Below are 21,208 nucleotides of genomic sequence, written 5' to 3' on the forward strand. Positions count from 1 at the left end.
GGATTTGGATTCTAAAAACATTCATATTGCAATGAACTACTTGGCCAGACTCTACCACCTAAACATAGTTTCTAATCCAAATACACTAACTAGGCCTTCCTTTTTATTTCCCTTCTCAGGTACTTTAGTAGATCAGGTATGTCAAGAAAAGTTGAATCAAAAACAAGACAGAAGGTAGCATTTGGCACAAAGCTGCTGTAAAGAACATAACTCTCAATTTAGCACCAATTCAGACCACAGACAACAAAACTAGCCATGGTGGTAATTACTGGTCTGATCCCTGAACTTCAGCACACCACTTTCATATAAACAAACAAACACACACACGATGAAAACACATTCCACTAAACTTCACAGCCTAGCCTCTTCCCTCGTCTCCACCCCCCACCCCCATGGCTAGCCTACAGTTTCCAGTTCAAAGTGGAACAAAACTCAGCATTTAGCCCCACCACAAATATGCTGTTCTCGCTCCCAACAGTCTCCCTCACTGACTGATCTGGAGCCTGCAGAGACTGTGGAGCGTGTTGACTGTCTGTCATTAAGCTCCAATTACAGTGTGCAGGGGAGAGTTTAACATCCAGGCCCAAGCCATAAGATGTCGTGTGGCTCAGTTGGTAGAGCATGGTGATTGCAACGCCAGGGTTGTGGGTTCAATTCCCATGGGGGACCAGTACGGGGGGAAAAAATATAAAAATGTATGCATTCATTAGTGTAAGTCGCTCTGGATGAGAGCGTCTGCTAAATGACTAAAATGTACATTACTGATCATGTGAGGAGGATACGGTCTGTGAACAAGGCCTGGGTTCAATTACTATTTGAAATTATTTCAAATATGTAGGTGTGCTTGATTGATTAGCTGTTGCAATGGAACCAATATAAGTCCCAAAAGTGCAATTAAAATAGTATTTGAACCAGTATTGGGATCAATTCCATTTCAATTCAGGAAGTACACTGAAATTATAAATTCGGCCCATCCTCAATGCTTTTCAATTAGGAACATTTTGAATTGGAATTTGGTTTACTTTCTGAATTTAAATTGACCCCAACCCTTATTTAAACCAGGCCTGCTTGGCAGTGGGCAAGAGCAGAGTCAGTTTGGACTGAAGTTTGTGAGCGGAGCCTCGTTTGTCTCCAACCAGTGATATTGCAGCTCTCTCCAATAAACCGTGTCGACACAGATATGGAAAATAACGGCTGTTATTCCCTGGAAGCATATCTGGGTTCTCTGGAGGTTTACTGCACACATCCTTTGAGGATGGGATGGACTTAAAACACAGGGAAGTACTTTATCATCCATCACAGTTAAGAATCCCTGTTTGTTCATTCAGGGCTTTGTTAAAACGATAAATTATATGGTCTATCAGGCCCGCTGAAGGTTTAGAATTTCTAAAAGAACGCATATTGATCTTGAGGAATATTATGTGGTATCAGTTACAAGTCAAGCCATTAGGCATTGTTGCTATTGTAGCAGAGAAACAATATAAAACGTTTAGGACATAATTGCAAAAACATCTGTGCCATTAGGTGAGAAGGTTGTTATATGATACATGTTATGAAGTAGTTAGGCCTAAAGTAGTACTGGTACTTCAGAAACAAAACATACAAAAAAAATGGATTCAAGGCTTTATGTACAAGAGGAGTTTGTATTTTGTAATGTGTTTGCTGTTCTGGAAAAGCCTCTTACTGTACAAGAATGAGGTACAAAAAAAAGACTTTACCGTCTGGTCAGCGTTGTCTTTGTAACTCAACCCAAAGTAGTCCTTCTCCAGTAGGTTCAGGGCTTCACACACTTTGAAAAACAAGTACTGGCCTTTGGCCCGTTTCTGCAGAGAGGGAAGAACAAAGAAGAGAATGAAAACCATTACATAAATCATCAATTAGAAAGAACAGTTGACATTTAGAAATAACGACCTACAACCTCAGCAAGGCAGATTATTTAGAGAACTGGACTCAGGATAAATATTTCTACCACCCATCATTCCTCATGCATTTGATTTAACGGAAAACACCCTTACCAAACCTTAAATTACACAATCTTTCACAGTTCGTTACGGCAGGGTTAATTTACGCGGAGGTTCATTTATGTGGCTCATGAATGCAACAGCTGGTTGTGTGTGGAAAGTGTCAGAAACTCTAGAGAATGCACTACCCCGGGGCATCTCTTGGGTGTGAGCTGACATTTGCCCTGCAGACAGACAAACATGCAGCAGTTTGGGACAGCTTGGCAGCTCTCTTCAGCTGGTCCTGTATTCGCCGGCACAGCAGAACTAGACACAGTATGGGCGTTACAGAAAAATCCCCACAGAAGCCCATGAACTGCATGATCACTGCATATTGGTCCTTTGACACTCCTGGAATGAGGGAGCAATTTGAGATGAATTGCAGTGTGGACAAAGGGGACAAACTCTACCACACACTACCTCCTCGGGGTAACACATTGCCTCAGACGGAAGGAAAAATAACCATAATAAGTCCACAAAGAACAATGACACTGCATTCTAGACAGAGGGGGATAGGGGGGGAAATAAAGAATGCTGTGCATTTGTGTTTCTCCTCCTTGGGAGAGTCGAGACATTTAAGGTATGCTGGTATCAGCCACTTCAGAGAAAGACACTCGAGGATTTTTGAATGCCTCTTAAATTTCCCCTCTCTATGACAACAGACACTGTTACATTAGATAGTATGTTGAGTGTGTGTGCAGACTATCTGCTGAGAGGCAGCAACATGCTGGTAGCCAGAGGAGAGCAGCCCTGAGAGACATAAGTTGGCACCAGGTGGATTCTGAGTTGTGTGGGTCTAAGGTTTTGCCTTTGGTTTCAAATAAACCTCTTTACACATGACCTTGCATCTTCTGCCATGGCACGTCCATCTGAGCTACATATTGATCAATCAGAACAGGAACGCAGTTGAATTTTTATTTACATTGTAAATAAGAATTTGTTCTTAATTGACTTGCCTGGTTAGATAAGTTAAATATAACAAACAAGGCTGATGGGAAAGACAAATGTTCAGGGCCAGCTCTTTCTACTACTAAAGCACTTTAGTGCTGACTGGTCAACAGTCATTAAGTATTGTTGGCACAGAACAAAATGGATTTCACACATGTTTACTACTGATCATGCAGAAGCCATTGCCTTGGAGTGCATTAGGCAGCACTGTAAAAAAAACAAACAAAAAAAACAATGTCAGTTTGCCCATTAGGCAAGAGATTTCAGATGCTTCAAATTGAATCTTGGGTTACGGTGCAAATGCAATGGAACTGTCTGTGCCCTAGGCTGATAATTGTGTCCGACAGAGAGAGACCGCAGCACAAGCAGACTAGTCCTGATATGAATTACTGCCTCCTGCTCCATGTCATGTAATTCCCAATAAAATATGTTTGATGGCTACATCTCATTGGAACGAGAAAAGCAACCCAATCTCATTGGTGGGTGTAATAGTACAGAGCCACAGACAAAAGGCTTCATAAAAAACTTCAGGTCGTATACTGAACATTCCATCCAAATAGGCTAACACTGTCTCTTACAGCCTTAACTTTTTTTTTTTTTTTTTTTTTTAATCACAGCGCTATTTACGCTATGTTCAACTGGAGGTGAGGTAAACATACATGACCCTAATCCCCACAGTGTTGGTGAGAGAAATGCTCCTTCCTGAGGGCTGTCGTAACCAGGACAATGCTCCATGGAAACAAACTTGTGCATGAGAGGCAGATCATCCACTATGGGTCTCTATGGACTAGCGAGTTTGCGTATGTTTTACGTCAGTATGTGTACACATTCCCTATACCTGCGCACCAAGCTTTGACTTACCAAGAGTGTAGACAGAGCACCAGAAATCTTCATGGGAAACAAAGTCATGCTTTGGCACATTACAGTAAATGTGTGGTCAAATTATGAATGCTAGCGAGTTGCCCTGTAAACACACTAAAAGTGTGTTCAATAATGCAGCGGTGCAGGGGATGATGCATACAGTTCCATCGTCATACTGAACCAGCCCATAGAGTAACACAGTGGCACAATACACCCAGTGAGGAGGACTAGCAGGCCAAGGGGAGATGGGTTAGAGCTGGGTGCAGGGCTGCAGCCTAATTGAAATTGGCAGGTTGGAACAAGCAAAAGGCCTGGGCTGTCTGCTAATGATTTAACACAGCACATGGTTAAGGGTAGGAAGCAGTTTTTACTCACCAAAAGTAACACAGTGAGGTGAATGACTTAGTAACGTAGTTGTAGTCACGCTCGTTACCTATAACTAGAGTTATTTTGTATTTTTTAAATATTTAACTTATTTCCGGATATCTTCAGAACTACCCACAATGCACTATTTCTCAACATCATATGGAGGATCTACTCTGTGCTACAGAGTTTGTATGGTAGAAAAGTCAAGATGGCGTCGCTGTGAGAGGGAGTGTTTTCTCACTCTTCAAAGCAACATTGAGGGTTAGGTGGTTAAGTCTAATATTGGCTATTAATGTTGAAAGAAACTAACTATAACTTGTTTTAGGGACATGGGATAAGTTTAGAGTTAGTTTTTATCAAGTTGAATGGGAAGAACACGACAGAAAGACAAGAGTAGACGAAATATACATGTCTCACAGAAGACTGCAGACATGCTAGCTAGTCTCAATGAGAACCAGAGCAGCATGGATACACAAGAAACCGTGAACTCAAGCAAGAGAGAGAACAAAACTGACCAGGATGAAATCCTTGCAACCTCTTTACCTCAGACCAATTAAAAATCCACCAGTGAAAAAAGTAAAAGACGGCATTTCCATGTCTGAACTTTTCTCTGCATTCCAGTCCCTGTCCACTAAATAAGACGCCACGCTCTCCAAAGTGTCCATCATAGAGCAGGCTACCGAAGAAACATCAAAGAAGATCGATAATTTGTCGGAAACTGTCAATCAGCTACACAAAATTGTGAGCGAGAACAAGGAAAAGATAGCATTCCTAGAGAATGAGTTGAAGAAAATGCAATCCCAAAATAATGAGCTGTATGAGAATGTAGCTGAACTTCAAAAGGTACTCTCGCAGGTGGAATCTGAAAATCCAAGGTGTAAAAGAGGTAAAGGGAGAGGATATTAGAGAAGCAGTCATTAATATCCTAAGAAAGGTGGCTCCGTGCATCAGACAAGCTAAGAGACGTGATTGATGTGGTACATCGACTTGGGAAACGAAGATCTGATGGACCCCCTCGCAATATCATCTTGCACTTAACTAAGCGCCATTACAGGGACATCATCTGGAAAATGGCCAAGGGTAACAAGTTTCTGGACGACAAGAAGCTCCGCATCAAAGAAGCTCTGATACCGCAGGATCAGGCTGCCATAGAGAAACTGTGGCCGCTTATACAGAATGCATGACAAGAGGGAAAGAAGCCTGGGTTCAAGGGCCCACACGTGTTTATCGAAGGAAGAATGATTACTGGGTAACTCGGTTGACATTGACACAGTTAAGGTACTGCCACGAATAAATGTACTGTTCGAACTACAACTGATGAACATTTGCCAAGTAAATATATTTGTTATTCTGTTAACCACCGCTACCTCAGCCGAGCGTAGTTTTCCGTTGGAGTAATCCACTCAAGGTTCACTGTTTGTTTTATTGTTCACATTACTACTTGTGTTATCTAATTTGTGTTCTTTTTTTTAATGCAGGAGTTTATCAATTCACTCAATATCATTAGTCTGAATGCTAGGGATTTGAGAAATCTTACAAAAAGTAAAGCTTTATTTTTATATTGTAAACACAGATTTGGTCCATCAGGAAACTAATTCAGGTGAAAATGATTTGAAATTTTGGAAAGCACAATGGGGAGATAAGGCCTATTTCAGTCATGGATCAAATCATTCTGCTGGTGTTTTGATACTTATTCACAAGTTTAAAGGTGACGTTCTAGAATCCACATCTTCACAAGACGGGAGATGGGCCATAGTAACTGTTAAACTTGACAATGCTATTTCCATCATTTGTAATGTATATGGACATAACTCACACACTCCTAATAAGACCCTTTTTACCAAGAAAGTGCAGGATTTATGCAACAAATACTCAGAGGCCTTTCTAATTACTTCAGGGGATTTTAATGAAACACCTGATGCATCTGCCTGGCGTTATTTCAATCCGGATGCCAAGGGTTATACCTGGACCAACAAAACTGTCAAGTAAATCTAGAATAGATTTATTCCTAATTTCCCCTTTTTTGTTACAATTTGTTATAGATGTAGATCAGTTGGCTCCCTTTTCTGATCATCACTTGATTTCCCTGAATTTACAAACTACTAAAAAAAATCCAAAAAGGTACTTGAGGATATTGGAAATTAAACACTTCTAAAAGATACTACTCTCATTGAAAACATAAATTCGTTAGCTAAAGATATTTTTGCAAGAAAAGACTTGGGTCATGGAAGTAGATGGGAATTTTTTAAATATAAAGTCAGAGTGGTAGCCATTAAAACGTGCCAAAGAGCTGATGCAATTAAAGAACCTTAGAGAAAAAGAGATGAGCAAGCTTGACAGTTTTCTAAAGAAAGACAATCTATCTGAAGAAGAGGAGTCTGTATTCAAGTCTTTACAACTATAATTACAACAGCTTTACACGGATCTGGCAAAGGGTGCCTTTGTAATGTCAAGAGCAAAATGGATTGAGGGGGAAAGAAACACTAGTTACTTCTTTGCAGTTGAAAAGAGAAACAAAATAAAATATATAACTGCACTCAAAATTGACGATGTTTTATGCAAAGATCCCATTACAATATCATCATGTCAATTTATTTTATGAAAATCTTGACAGCTCTCAATTTCAGGAAGATGGTTGTGAAAGCTACATTTGCCACATTCAGAATTATGTCCCTGTAATTGAGGATTATTTCCACTCAGTTTGCAATTCACCTGTGTCAATTGAAGAAATTAGAGAGGCTCTGAATTCAATGAAAAAAGGGAAATCACCTGGCCCTGATGGCCTGTCAGTTGAATTCTATAGACAGTTTTGGGAGTTACTAGAAGACCCAATTTTTAATGTTTCAAGATTGCATTAAAAGTGGGGAAATGGTCTCCACTATGAAACAGAGCCTTATTTCATTGATTCCGAAGCCCGATAAGACCCTTCTCTGATTGACAATTGGAGACCAATTACTTTAAATATTGATTACAAATTGATTGCTTTGGTTTATGCAAAAATAAAGGAAGATACCATTATAAATGAGAATCAAACAGGATTTATGAAGGGCCGTCACATAAGGTCTAACATTCGTTTAGTCTTGGACCTTATAGATTATTCAGATGCAATTGACTCAGATGTGGTTGTCTTATTTTTGAACTTCTGTAAAGCCTTTGACACAATTAAACATGAATCTCTTTAGGTCTCTTAACATTTTCACCAAATGCAAAAAGTTTATAAAGTAATTTGCATGTTTTCCAAAGATATAAATAGTTCTGTGTTACTAAACCTTAATACTTCCAAAAGATTCAGTATCAACAGAAGTGTATGACAGGGATGCCCAATTTCGCAATTGTTTTTCATTTTGGTTGTGGAACTTCGATCTCTAGGTAATTATGAAAAATGCAAATTTGTATGGCTTAACCATTTTTAACAAAGAAATCAAAATTTCCCAACTGGCTGATGATACTACTCTTAAGAGACAAAGACCAGGTCTCCCATGCCCTTAATGCTATAACTGCATTTTCTATTGCATTAGGATTAAAACTGAATCCTTCTAAATGTGAAATCTTATGTTTATTTGACTCTGATGATCAAGAAATAGAAAAGATTCCTGGAAAGGACTGTGTTAAATATTTAGGAATACATCTGTCAAAAAACCATTTAGTCAGACATTTGAATTTCTCTCCTAACATTAAGAAAACCAAAAGTATATTCAATAATTGGCTACAAAGAGATCTCTCTATACTTGGGAGAGTACTTCTGTCCAAGGCAGAGGGACTATCTCGTTTTGTGTACCCCTCATTATCGTTATGTGTAAATCCTGCTACTTGTAGAGACCAATAAGACCTTTCTTGACTTCATCTGAAAATATAAGTCTCAAACTAAAAAAGTCAGTCCTTTCTAACAAAAGAGTTGAAGGCGGTCTAGAAGTGTTGGATTTTGTTGACATAAATAACAATTTCAAGATAAACTGGTTGAAAAGATGTTTGATCAATACTGATTCAATGTGGTATTTCTTTCCAAATAATGTGTTTAATAAATTGGGAGGTCTTCAGTTTTTTATGAAAATGTAATTATATTCCTGAAAGATTACCTGCTAAATTGGCTAGGTTTCACCAACAAGCTTTAATGGCCTGGAAAATACGTTTCCTGCACAATTTTTCCCCACAAAGCTCTTTTGTGGAATAATTCAGACATAACCGTAAGGAATAAGTCATTGTTCTACCCCAGCTGGCATGAGAGAAATATTGACTTTGTTCTTGATGTTTTCGACAACAAGGGTAATATTCTCACATATGAACAATTTATAACATTGAAAGAGTTTCCAATACCTTCCAGAGAGTTTATTTCTGTGATCAAAGCCGTTCCCAGTGGTCTAACTACACTAATGAAAACTCATCTTAGCTTTGGTAATGATCACAAAGTTTATCCAAAACTCAGATTGGAAGGCGTGGGATTGCAAATTCTTCATTCACAAAACCAACTTACACCGAGAGGAAAGTTTTTCTGGAACATGCTTATTAATGACATTGTCTGGGAATATGCATGGTTAAGGCCTTACAAATATTGTATACCAAACAAGGTTAAGGAAGTGCACTTCAAAATTTTACATAAGATATTTCCATGTAATTCTATGATATCCAAATTTGTGGCTATTGATGATATCTGCGTTTTTTGTGAAAAAAGGTAAGGATCTGTCTCATTTGTTCTTTGAATGTAAATTTGTCCGAATTTTTGGGAAAACCTTGCAAAAATACTTATTTACCATTATGTTTTTGACATGAAAGATATATGTTACTATTGCAATGATAACAAGACCACTGAAATTGTGAATTTCTTGTTGCCAAATACTTCATACACAAACCAAAATTCTATACCAAAATTGCATTTATTTTTGATTGAATTTAACTATTTCATTAAAACATTAACCCTAGTGAACAATAACAAGAACATTGTCCTAAATCATTACAATTTTTTCAGTGATTGCACTAGAATTGTTTATTTTCTTTAGATTTGTTTGTTTCAGTATTTTCTCGTTAATACCTGCGTTCTGTTTTGTATGATGTAACACGGAACCCAAACCAGCTGCGCACGTGCGCCATCATGCCCTATCGTGCATAAATGTATTTTGTCCCCCTACACCAAACGCGATCACGACATGCAGGTTAAAATATCAAAACAAACTCTGAACCAATGACATTAATTTGGGGACAGGTCGAAAAGCATTAAACATGTATGGCAATTTAGCTAGTTAGCTTGCACTTGCTAGCTAATTTGTCCTATTTAGCTAGCTTGCTGTTGCTAGCTAATTTGTCCTGGTATATAAACATTGAGTTATTATTTTACCTGAAATGCACAAGGTCCTCTACTCCGACAATTAATCCACACATAAAACGGCCAACCGAATCGTTTCTAGTCATCTCTCCTCCTTCCAGGCCTTTTCATTTCTTTGAACTTATATGGTGATTGGCATCTACACTTTCATAGTATTACCACGACAACCGGCAAAACACTTCATCTTTCAATCACCCACGTGAGTACCTGCTTCTATAAACCAATGAGGAGATGGGAGAGGCAGCGCGATCTGCGTCACAAATAGAAAGGAGTTCTATTTTAGCCCTTGGTAACGCAGACGCTCGTTGGCGCGCACGAGCAGTGTGGGTGCAATAACTGAATAACATGGATTTCTACATTTATTTTGCGATGCTCGTGCACGCGACGTGTCCGGTCTGGTCAGCATGTCAGAATGTAAATTGTTGATCTGTATTTAAAAAATTCAATACTGTTTATGGTAGCTCGTAGATATATCAAGCTGGCTAACGTTAGCCACACCTCATGCTCTTCACTGACTTTGTGGCTGTGTTATCTAGTGGGAACCCGTTTGCTCTGGTGCCTTCTTGCTATGGGCTCAAAACAAGATAAAAATCATACCTGCTGGCTCTAATTGTGTAATGGTGGTACCTCGTCTGTTCACCTTTCTGTTATATCAACTTTTCGGCATGTTCTCTGAAGTAGGCTACGGGAGATTGGTAACATGTCCGACCTTGGCTTAGTGCTAACATGCTAGCTGACATCTAGAATTTATTTAGGATTTTTCGCGCTATAGCTATTAGATTTTCACAGACTCTTACCATCTGTAAGATTCTGCTCTTTTGAGCTGGGATTATGTTTTAGTTGTGTTCGATTGGTCTCCAGTAGTTAGGCTCGAGCATGCTGACCATAGCCGTGCTGGTTGGCTAGGCTAATAGCTAACGTTAGTTGGCTAAATAGCAAATGTTAGCTGGATAGCTTTTTTTTGCTGGCTGGCTAGCTAAGAGAACTGCATATAGCTAACATTCTTTGATATATTCTTTGACGTATTTCAAAAACATTGGTTTACTTGAATGCCGCTGTAAGCTAGGTGTTGATAGCAACTGGCTGACTCATTCAGTGCTAATGTAACATTCGCAGGCTGGTAGGGATAACGTTCGCAGGCTAGTTGATTTGCAAGAGTGAATCTTTACAGCAGGATTTTTAGTCAGGGATGCAAACTGGTGAAGGACTAAAAAAGGTGACATTTTTCCTGCACGGAAACACAAAAAACCTGTGTAAAGAGCAAGAAACTGTGCTTATTTGTATGTCGTCACGATACCAAAATTGGACTAGTGATGCGATACCAGGCAAAGTATCACGATAGAGTAGTAGGCCTATAGCGTTGTAGAACGCGTAGGGACGCATTCTGTGCTCAGTCAATGACTTCGATTTGAGAAACAGACTTTGGATCGACAAGATTCACACGGATGGCCTATTTTGAGATCAAAACGGCGAATATCACCAAAAGTGATGTTTGTATCCCTGCTTAGTGACGGTATTTAAAAAATATATATAATAATATTTGATAGTTACATATTGGGATATTCTTTTTGACAATATCGCAATATTTGTGATAATTCTGTACCTGCACCAAATTTTTCCTTCATAGTTTGTTTTCCATCTCTTTAAATAGGGAGCCAATATCTTTTCAGCACTTTAATTTCAATGACTGATCAAACTAATTTTCTCATTACTCTCGTCTCTGTGCAGCAGATAGACACTCACTAGTCAGTTTATTAGGTACAAACATCTAGTACTGGGTTGGACCCCCCTTTGCCTCCTGAACCGCCAGAATTCTTCAGGGCATTCAACAAGGTGTCGGAAACGTTTCACAGGGATCTTGGTCCACGCTGACGCGATGGCATCCCACAGTTGCTGCAGAGGTACATTCCTGCTGCGAACAGCCCGTTCCATCTCATCCCAAAGATGTTCTATTGGGTTGAGGTCTGGGGACTGTGCAGGCCACTCAAGTAAACTGAACTCGCTGTCATCTTTCAGGTGATGATTTTCCACTCCTCAATTTTCAAGTGTTGGTGATCACGTGCCCACTGGAGCGGCGGCTTGTTGTTTTTAGCTGATAGTCGTGGAACCCAGGTGGTCGTCTGCTGCAATAGCCCATTCGTAACAAGGTTTGACGAGTTGGGAGTTCTGAGATGCTGTTCTGCACTCCACTATTATTTGTCTGTTTGTGGCCCACCTGTTAGCTTGCACGATTCTTGCTATTCTCATTCCACCTCTCAATGAGCTGTTTTCGCCCACAGGACTGCTGCTAACTGGACGTGTTTTGGGTGTCGCACTATTTTTCAGTAAATGTGAAAAGCCCAAGAGCGTGGCCGCTTCTGAGATACTGGATCCAGCGTGCCTGGCACCGACGATCATACCACACTCAGTCACTTAGGTTATTGGTTTTGCCCATTCTAACATTCAATTGAACAGTAACTGAATGCCTCATTGCCTGTCTCTCAGGAGCAATCCATTTTTGTGAACGAGGTGGTGAGTGAATATTGTGAGCAATATGTTTGGAACATCGAATCGCAATACATATAGAATCGTGAGAATCACAATACATATCGTATTGGCACCTACGTTACATGAGGTCCCTGGCAATTCCCAGCCCTATGATTCCTATAAGGGCACTCACAGGGTACACCTCTCATAAGGCCTTTTCAGATTTGCACCATAAAAAAAAAAAACAGTACCAAAGTAGGCCTACACATTGTCCTACTAAACAAATGACAGATTTGGCCAAAAATCTAGGCCTCTAAACACTGGGAATCCACACAGGCTTTCTACTCATTTGGCTTTATGGGAGCATTCCTGATGGTCTGGATATTGTTTTGCACTCAGAGAAGGGACGGTTCCATCTCTGGGGAATTAGAGACAGGGTGGGAGAGAGGGACAGGGTGGGGGAGAGACAGAGGGGAGTATGTGACTCCGTCTGTCCATGGCTGGAAGTCAAGAACCCTGATATCCAGATGTAGTTTTACAATTTCCCATAGGCTTTTAGAGAATCAGCTGGAAAACACTCCACCTCTTCTTCTCCAAAACGATGAGAATCAAATTCATACATAGAAACATCTAGAAAATCGTGGGGCAAGGAGAGAATGTGACAGACAATAACTCAAACACCCTTAAAAGCCTTTTGGTTTCTATCTGCAGAGAGGTGTGTTGTGTGATGGCGAGGCTGGTCTCTCTGGATCCCCAGAGCTCTGGGCTGTTACAGCAGATTAGACTCAAATGTATCCATCGGGACTGGAGCCCTAATGCTCGATGAGCTGGATGGCTAAATAATGCAGCAGGAGTCTGTAGCCAAGCAGAGCGCAGTGGAGGCAACATTGAACTGCACAGAGCCACACCACTGGCTGAAGAGGAGAGGACCGTGTTGCTGCACTCACTGACTGTGCCTCTCCTCTCTAATGAGCCCCAGACGCCATTACGGTTTGTTGACACACAACATATCATGGTTTCATCACTCTTATATTGCAAGGCACTCACAACGCAAGGGAAAATACTGTATGCGTGAGGACAAGGATATACTGTACCTTGAGTTGCAGGGCTTTGTCAGAGTGATTGAGAATCATGTGTAGTGTGTAGTACCAGAGCACTGTGTTTCTATGATAGCTAATGCATTAGACTCAAGCTCTCTCGCCGGTACTACAGAGTGAGCGGAGATTCATTTATAGGCTAGTCCTCTTTAGATATGCATGAATATTATTTTCCAGTACACTGACATTACCGAAAGGGTTGATTGATGGAAGATCAATAAAGTAGGCGACAGGAGAATGAAGGATTGGATAATCAGAGTCGTGCCCAACACACACATGATGATCCCTCTGGATGACAGACGCACACCCCAGGCCCATCCCACCAGTGGATCCATCCTGAAGCCCAGACCCCCAGAGGGAGAGAGACTGATTAGGGGGAAGAGGAGGAGAGAGGAAAAGGAAAGAGGGGGAGGGAGGAGAAGGGGGGGGAGGAGGGCGCCGCCGAGGCTGCAGTCTCCCAGAGACACCTCAATGCCCCACTGAGTTCTAATGGGCTCGGTCTGCCTGGCCTGGGTGCTACACAGCCCAGCAGAGACGGGAGGGCGGGTAGAGAGACCAGGAGAGCCTCAGAGTTCCAGCAGGCTCCATTCTGCACAACTTCTCAGGGTAGAGAGATTAGAGAGTACCTTGGAGTCAGAGAGTAAACTCAGGCTGTGCTAGTGTTTTTAAGAGTTAGAGCCCTCATTTTGCATTGACATTAGCTAGCAGTTGAGTGACGAATAAGGAACTAAACAACGAGAAGAGCAGCCTATAAATAATTTTTTCAAAGGGAGACTGTTGAGAATGTCTGAAGCGACCCTAGTGTGTTAACATGAGACATGCAATTGTTTTCCACTGAGGGTTAGTGTTGGCGCTTGCTTTGCTTCTCCCCAAAAAATTAAGGTTAATCTCTGGAACGCTTTGTTGTCCTCATTCATTTTCTAAACGCCTCCAGATAGATGTAATTCCTCCACTGCAGTCTCATTATAAATTTGCCACTGTCTTCTGGCTGAATACTCACCAACAATGGCATGTACTGATGCCTCAGCTTTTCTGAAACTGCGAACAAAGCTGTCTCTGTTCAAACAGCACTGTGCAATTAATGTTGGACCCCATTCACAAACCATACCTCCATCGCAAAACGCATGTTCAGCGGCCCTGGGATCCACCATTAACACTGTCGATCACACAGTGCAACCCTCTCTAGCCTCTAGGATAGTAAAATGACTAGCCTACACATGAATAACCAATGAGACAGTCAAAAGCAATAACATAACAGATCAGAGCCTGGTGAGGTAGACTTCAGCAACCGCTACCAACTAGCTTTAACACTTGACTTGTAATTATGAATAAAGAAGCTCCATCTATCCAACTGAGTGGATCATTGGATCACTGCCCTCTGTCACTTCTCCCCCTTCCTAGTCCTTTATATGTAGACATAACTGGCTGACTGACTGGAGGATATGATGACTGGTTATGAGTTTGCAGTCAGGGAGGGTTGGTTTGCCATGTGTCTGCGGGGGACAGCAGATGCTACAGGTTTAATCTGTGGGGGGCTCAGGACCCCCCGCTAATCTGCCCTGCCTGTGGTAGGCTTCAGAGAACCAGACGTGAACACCAGACGAGCCCCCACCGTCCACCCTGCTTTTACCCCAGCCAGGCCCTGGGGCTTGGGCAGGGGTGTCACCCGCCCCAATCCCTACAACGTCAAGGTCAGGGGTTAAGGGCCGGTCCCCTCAATGAGCTCATTGGCTGATCTTTTACCCACTTCCATCAGTATGAGTGCTTACCCCAGTAGTGCAAAACATAAATGGTTCCCAAACTGTGTAGTGTCATACATTTCAAGATCAATTAGCACATGTCAGCTAACCTTTTTTCACTAGGTTTACCCACAGATTTTGTTGTAATGTTCGAATCACTCAAAAAAATATAACATGAACACACATTAGACATGACAAAATGTATGGAATTGCAAGAAAAGATTGCAAGATGTTCCCCAATGTTGGAACGGGGACCGGAGTGAAAAAGTTTGGGAACCTGTGCATTGCACCACATTACTCCCACCCATACTCAGGCTTCATGTGCATCCGAGGACCAGAGAGAGAGGGCATCCAGCCCTCCAGCCACAGGCCCAGTCCAGTGCAATGATCTCCTAGCCCTAGACACACAACACTGATCATTACACAGCCAAACCAGATGATAGCCCACATCATTAAAACCCATGGAAGAAGCCAAATGGAGCCAGACTTAACTTGAGCTAAGGTCCAATGTAGTGAAAGCTAATTCACCTGTACAGTACCAGTCAAAAGTTGGGACACGTACTCATTCGAGGGTTTTTCTTTATTTTTACTATTTTCTACATTGTAGAATAATAGTGAAGACATCAGAACTATGTAATAGCACATACAGTTCAAGTCAGAAGTTTACATACACTAAGTTGACTGTGTCTTTAAACAGCTTGGAAAATTCCAGAAAATTATGTCATGGCTTTAGAAGCTTCTGGTAAATGATGTCAATTAGCTTGAGTCAATTGGAGGTGTACCTGTGGATGTATTTCAAGGCCTACCTTCAAACTGTGCCCCTTTGCTTAACATCATGGGAAAATCAAAAGAAATCAGCCAAGACCTCAGGAAAACAAATTGGAGATCTCCACAAGTCTGGTTAGTCCTTGGGAGCAATTTCCAAACGCCTGAAGGTACCATGTTCATCTGTACAAACAATAGTACGCAACTATAAACACCATGGGACCACGCAGCCGTCATACCGCTCAGGAAGGAACGGTGTTCTGTTATCTCCTAGAGATTAACGTACTTTGCTGCGAAAAGTGCAAAAATCAATCCCAGAACAACAGCAAAGGACCTTGTGAAGATGCTGGAGGAAACAGGTACAAAAGTAGCTATATCCACAGTAAAACTAGTTCTATATCGACATAACCTGAAAGGCCGCTCAGAAAAGTCACTGCTCCAAAACCGCCATAAAAAAGCCAGACTACGGTTTGCAACTGCACATGGAGACAAAGATCCTACTTTTTGGAGAAATGTCCTCTGGTCTGATGAAACAAAAATAGACCTGTTTGGCCATAATGACCATCGTTATGTTTGGAGGAAAAGGGGGTAGGCTTGCAAGCTGAAGAACACCCATGCCAACCGTGAAGCACGGGGGTGGCAGCATCATGTTGTGGGGGTGCTTTGCTGCAGGAGGGACTGGTGCACTTCACAAAATAGATGGCATCATGAGGATGGAAAATTATGTGGATATATTGAAGCAACATCTCAAGACATCAGTTAGGAAGTTAAAGCTTGGTCGCAAATGTGTCTTCCAATTGGACAATGACCCCAAGGATACTTCCAAAGTTGTGGCAAAATGGCTTCAGGACAACAAAGTCAAGGTATTGGAGTGACCATCAAAGCCCTGACCTCAATCCTATAGAAAATTTCTGGGCAGAACTGAAAAAGCGTGTGCGAGCAAGGAGGCCTACAAACCTGACCGTTACACCAGCTCTGTCAAGAGGAATGGACCAAAATTCACCAACTTATTGTGGGAAGCTTGTGGAAGGCTCCCTGAAACGTTTGACCCAAGTTAAACAATTTAAAGGCAATGCTACCAAATACTAATTGAGTGTATGTAAACTTCTGACCCATTGGGAATGCGATGAAAGAAATAAAAGCTGAAATAAATATTCTCTCTACTATTATTCTGACATTTCACATTCTTAAAATAAAGTGGTGAACCTAACTGACTTAAGACAGGGAATTTTTACTAGGATTTAATGTCTGGAATTGTGAAAAACTGTGTTTAAATGTATTTGGCTAAGGTGTATGTAAATCTCCGACTTCAACTGTATGGACCAAAAAAAGTGTTAACCCAAAAATATTTTTGGGATTTTTGATTCTTCAAAGTAGCCACCCTTTGCTTTGACGACAGCTTTCCACACTCTTGGTACGCACTCAACCAGCTTCAAGAGGAATGGCTGGATGTGTGTTTTGGATCATTGTCCGGTTGGAAAAACAAATGACAGTGGGACTAAGTGCAAACCAGCGCTGCAGAATGCTGTGGTAGCCATGCTGGTTAAGTGTGCCTTGAAATCTAAATAAAATCACAGACCGTGTCACCAGCAAATCCCCATCACTCCACCCCCGTGCTTCACGGTGGGAACCACACATGCAGAGATCATCCGTTCACCTACTCTGTGTCTCAAAGACATAGCGGTTGAAACCAAAAATTGACAGATTTCCACCGGTCTAATGTCCATTTCTCGTATTTCTTGGCCCACGCAAGTCTCTTCTTCTTATTGGTGTCCTTTAGTAGTCGTTTCTTTGCAGAAATTCGACCATGAAGGCCATATTCACTCAGTCTCCTTTGAACAGTTGATGTTGAGATGTCCGTTACTTGAACTCTGCGAAGCATTTATTTGGGCTTCAATTTCTGAGGCTGGTTACTCTACATGAACTTATCCTCTGCAGCAGAGGTAACTCTGGGTCTTCCTTTCCTGTTTGCAACTGCACTTGAAGAAACTTACAAAGCTCTTGGAATTTTCCAGATTAACTGACCTTCATGTCATTAAGTAATGATGGACTGTCATTTCTCTTTGCTTATTTGAGCTGTTCTTGTTCTAATAGACTTGGTCTTCTACCAAATAGGGCTATCTTCTGTATACCACCCCTACCAAGTCACAACACAACTTACTGGCTCAAACGCATTAAGAAATTCCACAAATTAACTTTTAACAAGACATCTGTTATATGTGACAACCTCATGAAGCTGGTTGAGAGAATGCCAAGAGTGTGCCAAGCTGTCAAAGGGAAAGGGTGGCTACTTTGAAGAATCTCAAATATAAATTTGATTTGTTGAACACTTTTTTGTTTACTACATGATTTCATGTGTGTTATTTCATAGTTTGATGTCTTCACTATTATTCTACAAATGTAGAAAATAGTAAAAATAAAGAAAACCCTTGAATGAGTAGGTGTCCAAACTTTTGACTGGTACTGTATACTGACATTACAATAATGAGTAAAACCATCTGATATGTGGAGCTGGAGAAACAATACATGATCTCATCAAACAGAAAAAATGTTTTAAAAATAACTGATTTGAGATACAGGCTGAGGGAGTCAGCACAAACCTGTCCAATAATAACAGCTATACCATGCAGTGACGGTGAGAGCCATTTAGTGAGCCAAGACTGGCTGCCTTGATGTGTTCAGCCTCTCTATCCTACCTCTTACAGGGCACACCAGAATTTACTAAGCAACCATGCTAATGATTACCTGGCTCAAGACCAAAAATGAAATAATCATAATTTATTGCATTCCAGAGATGGGCCTAAATCAACAATAAATCCTTTAATCCGGCTGAGATTTAGACCTACCAAATACAGTATTAGCAACGTCACTTGTGTTGTCATGGTCCCTGAGAGAAGCAGAGTCAGCTAAACGGTTAAATCTCATCACCCTGATGTTCCTGTCTCTGTGCCCTAGATAGTTGAGTGATTCTCATGAAACCAGTTTTAACCAAGACAGTTGCAAACATGATGCATCTGCAACAATCAACTGTCATTCTGAAGACTAAGATGCCTAGTTTATGGCACAGTTATCTTTTAAAATCAATGTTACATATTCACCTGAATTTTGTGCATTTCCAACCCAAATTCTCATTACCGAAATGTGTCCAGATTAAATTTGCAGGTAATTTTACTTTAGAAAAACGTAACTTTCTTGAATAAAACAAAATATGTTGTTGTTTGTCCAATAAATCATAAAAATAGTATACTGGTTGAAGTTTACAGCAAACTCTTTATTACGTATAATATTGTCTAGACATGTTTCTCGTTACATTAAGACTTTTTGAAGTTGCTGTAAACACTATAATCGTTTATAAAAAAAAAAAAATAGTAAAAAAAAAAATGACCCACTTATCATCTAGAGGAGAACAAGTTAAATTTCTTCACTTAAGCCTTCTCAAACGCCCCCTTTACAACGCTTGACCTTCTCATTAGCGAAATTACTTAAAAGCTCAAATTGGGAAAAACTCAGAACCATTACCTTAATGGTTCTCCCGAGTGGCGCAGCGGTCTAAGGCACTGCATCTCAGTGCAAGAGACGTCACAATAGTACCTTGTTCAAATCCAGGCTGGATCACAACCGTCCGTGATTGGGAGTGCCATAGGGAGGCGCACAATTGGTCCAGCGTCGTCTGGGTTTGGCCGGTTTAGGCAGTGATTGTAAATAGGAATTTGTTCTTAACTGACTTGCCTAGTTAAATAAAAAGGCATGGAAGGGCTTTAGTGATGTGGTCTCGTCATTGCGTTCTCCTATTACTTCCAGATTGCGCTAAGGACATTACCGAAACACACATTTCTCATTACAGCAATTTTTAGGTTGGTTTTGGTAATGCGAACCTTAATGTAATGATAATAAGCTAATTCTAATGTAGTCAATAGGTGTGCTGGTAGCTTTAATTATTTACTAGGATCACTGCTCACACCTACTGTATAGATGTTTTGTAAAACAGTTATTTGATAAAGTAGGGGTTAAGAAATATGGGTGTTTAAACCATTTAATTTCCTTAAAGCCACCATCTGGAGTTTGTGTTTAAGTAAACAACCCTGCCACTTAGAGGATATCCCCCATTTTGACATGTATACCCGTTTTAGCACTTAACTATACTGTAGTTTGAGAGCCCAAGACAGTTTTGTCAATATCCCCACATATTTAGATACTTTATAGGCATATCATGTTATGCCATGTGCCCATAGGATACCATTCAATTTAGATAGATATAATCTTAAAATACATATTTGCTTACCAAAAACATCCAAAAGTCAAATTCAAGGTAGAAAGGAGGAGTTGGAGAAGTCAACAACAGAAGCTGTGATGTATTTTTGCTCACTATAATCCATTATACAGGATGCGAGTAGGTGAATGACGTTTCGTTGTCAAGCTGTCTCGAGGAAGACATCAAAATAAATCTAATCTCAGCTTTTTTTTGGAGTGCTCCAACTTTGTCAAAGTTGTTGAGCACCCCACCATCCCTTTGATTGCTGAAGTGCAAAGGCCCACCAGAACTCACATCTAAAATACCTTAAAACCATAAATAACCACTTCCTAACATACTAATAGTGGCTGTAAAGACATTGGAGAAATGCGTTTTTTTTTATGCTGTGGTCCTGAGCGCACTGGCGCAGGTTTGTCAAGGATCTCTGTACTTTGCTCCATTCATCTTTCCCTCGATCCTGACTAGTCTACCAGTCCCTGCCGCTGATAAACACCCCCACAGCTTGATGCTGCCACCACCATGCTTTACCGTAGGGATGGTGCCAGGTTTCCATCAGATGTGATGCTTGGCATTCAGGCTAAAGAGTCTAATCTTGGTTTCATCAGACCAGAGAATCTTGTTTCTCATGGTCTGAGAGTCTTTAGGTGCCTTTTGGCAAACTCCAAGCAGGCTGTCATGTGCCTTTTACTGAAGAGTGGCTTCCGTCTGGCCACTCTACCATAAAGGCCTAATTGGTGGAGTGCTGCATAGATGGTTGTCCTTCTGGAAGGTTCTCCCATCTCCACAGAGGAACTCTGGAGCTCTGCCAGAGTGACACTCGGGTTCTTGGTCACCTCCCTGACCAAGGCCCTTCTCCCCCGATTGCTAAGTTTGGCCGAGTGACGAGCTCTAAGGAGAGTCTAGGTGGTTCCAAACTTCTTCCATTTAAGAATGATGGAGGCCACTGTGTTCTTGGGGACCTTCAATGCTGCAGACATTTGTTGGTACCTTTCCCCAGATCTGTGCCTCGACATAATACTGTCTCGGAGCTCTACGGACAATACCTTTGACCTCATGGCTTGGTTTTTGCTCTGACATGCACTGGGGGACCTTAAATAGACAGATGTGTGCCTTTCCAAATCATGTCCAATTACTTGAATTTACCACAGGTGGACTCCAATCAAGTTTTAGAAACATCAAGGATGATCAATGGAAACAGGATGCATCTGAGCTCAAATTAAAGCCTCATAGCAAAGGGTCTGAATACTTATGTAAATAAGGTATGTTAATTTTTAATACATTTGCAAACATTTCTACAAAAGCCTGTTTTCGCTTTGTCATTATGGGGTATTGTGTGTAGATTCATTAAATAAAAATCCTCAGCAATTCTAGAATAAGGCTGTTCTAGGGTTCTGAAT

The 21,208-nt window shown here is 41.0% G+C and overlaps 1 protein-coding gene across 16 annotated transcripts in view; it reads right to left on the minus strand.

Moving 5' to 3' along the window:
* LOC106571359 (protein 4.1) overlaps nucleotides 1-21,208 on the minus strand; it is a 106,571-nt gene that overhangs the window by 36,139 nt on the left and 49,224 nt on the right. For all 16 annotated transcript variants that reach the window (XR_014380617.1, XM_082961741.1, XM_082961740.1 and 13 more), the window contains exon 4: nucleotides 1,719-1,823. Coding sequence is in view for 15 of the 16 variants with exons in the window: in XM_082961741.1 (XP_082817867.1) it covers nucleotides 1,719-1,823 (105 nt within the window). In the remaining variant the exon portion in view is untranslated. The remainder of the gene's footprint in view (nucleotides 1-1,718; nucleotides 1,824-21,208) is intronic.

Source organism: Salmo salar, chromosome 15 (assembly GCF_965601325.2).
Source record: "Salmo salar chromosome 15, fSalSal1, whole genome shotgun sequence".
In the NCBI taxonomy this organism is placed as follows: Eukaryota; Metazoa; Chordata; class Actinopteri; order Salmoniformes; family Salmonidae; genus Salmo; species Salmo salar.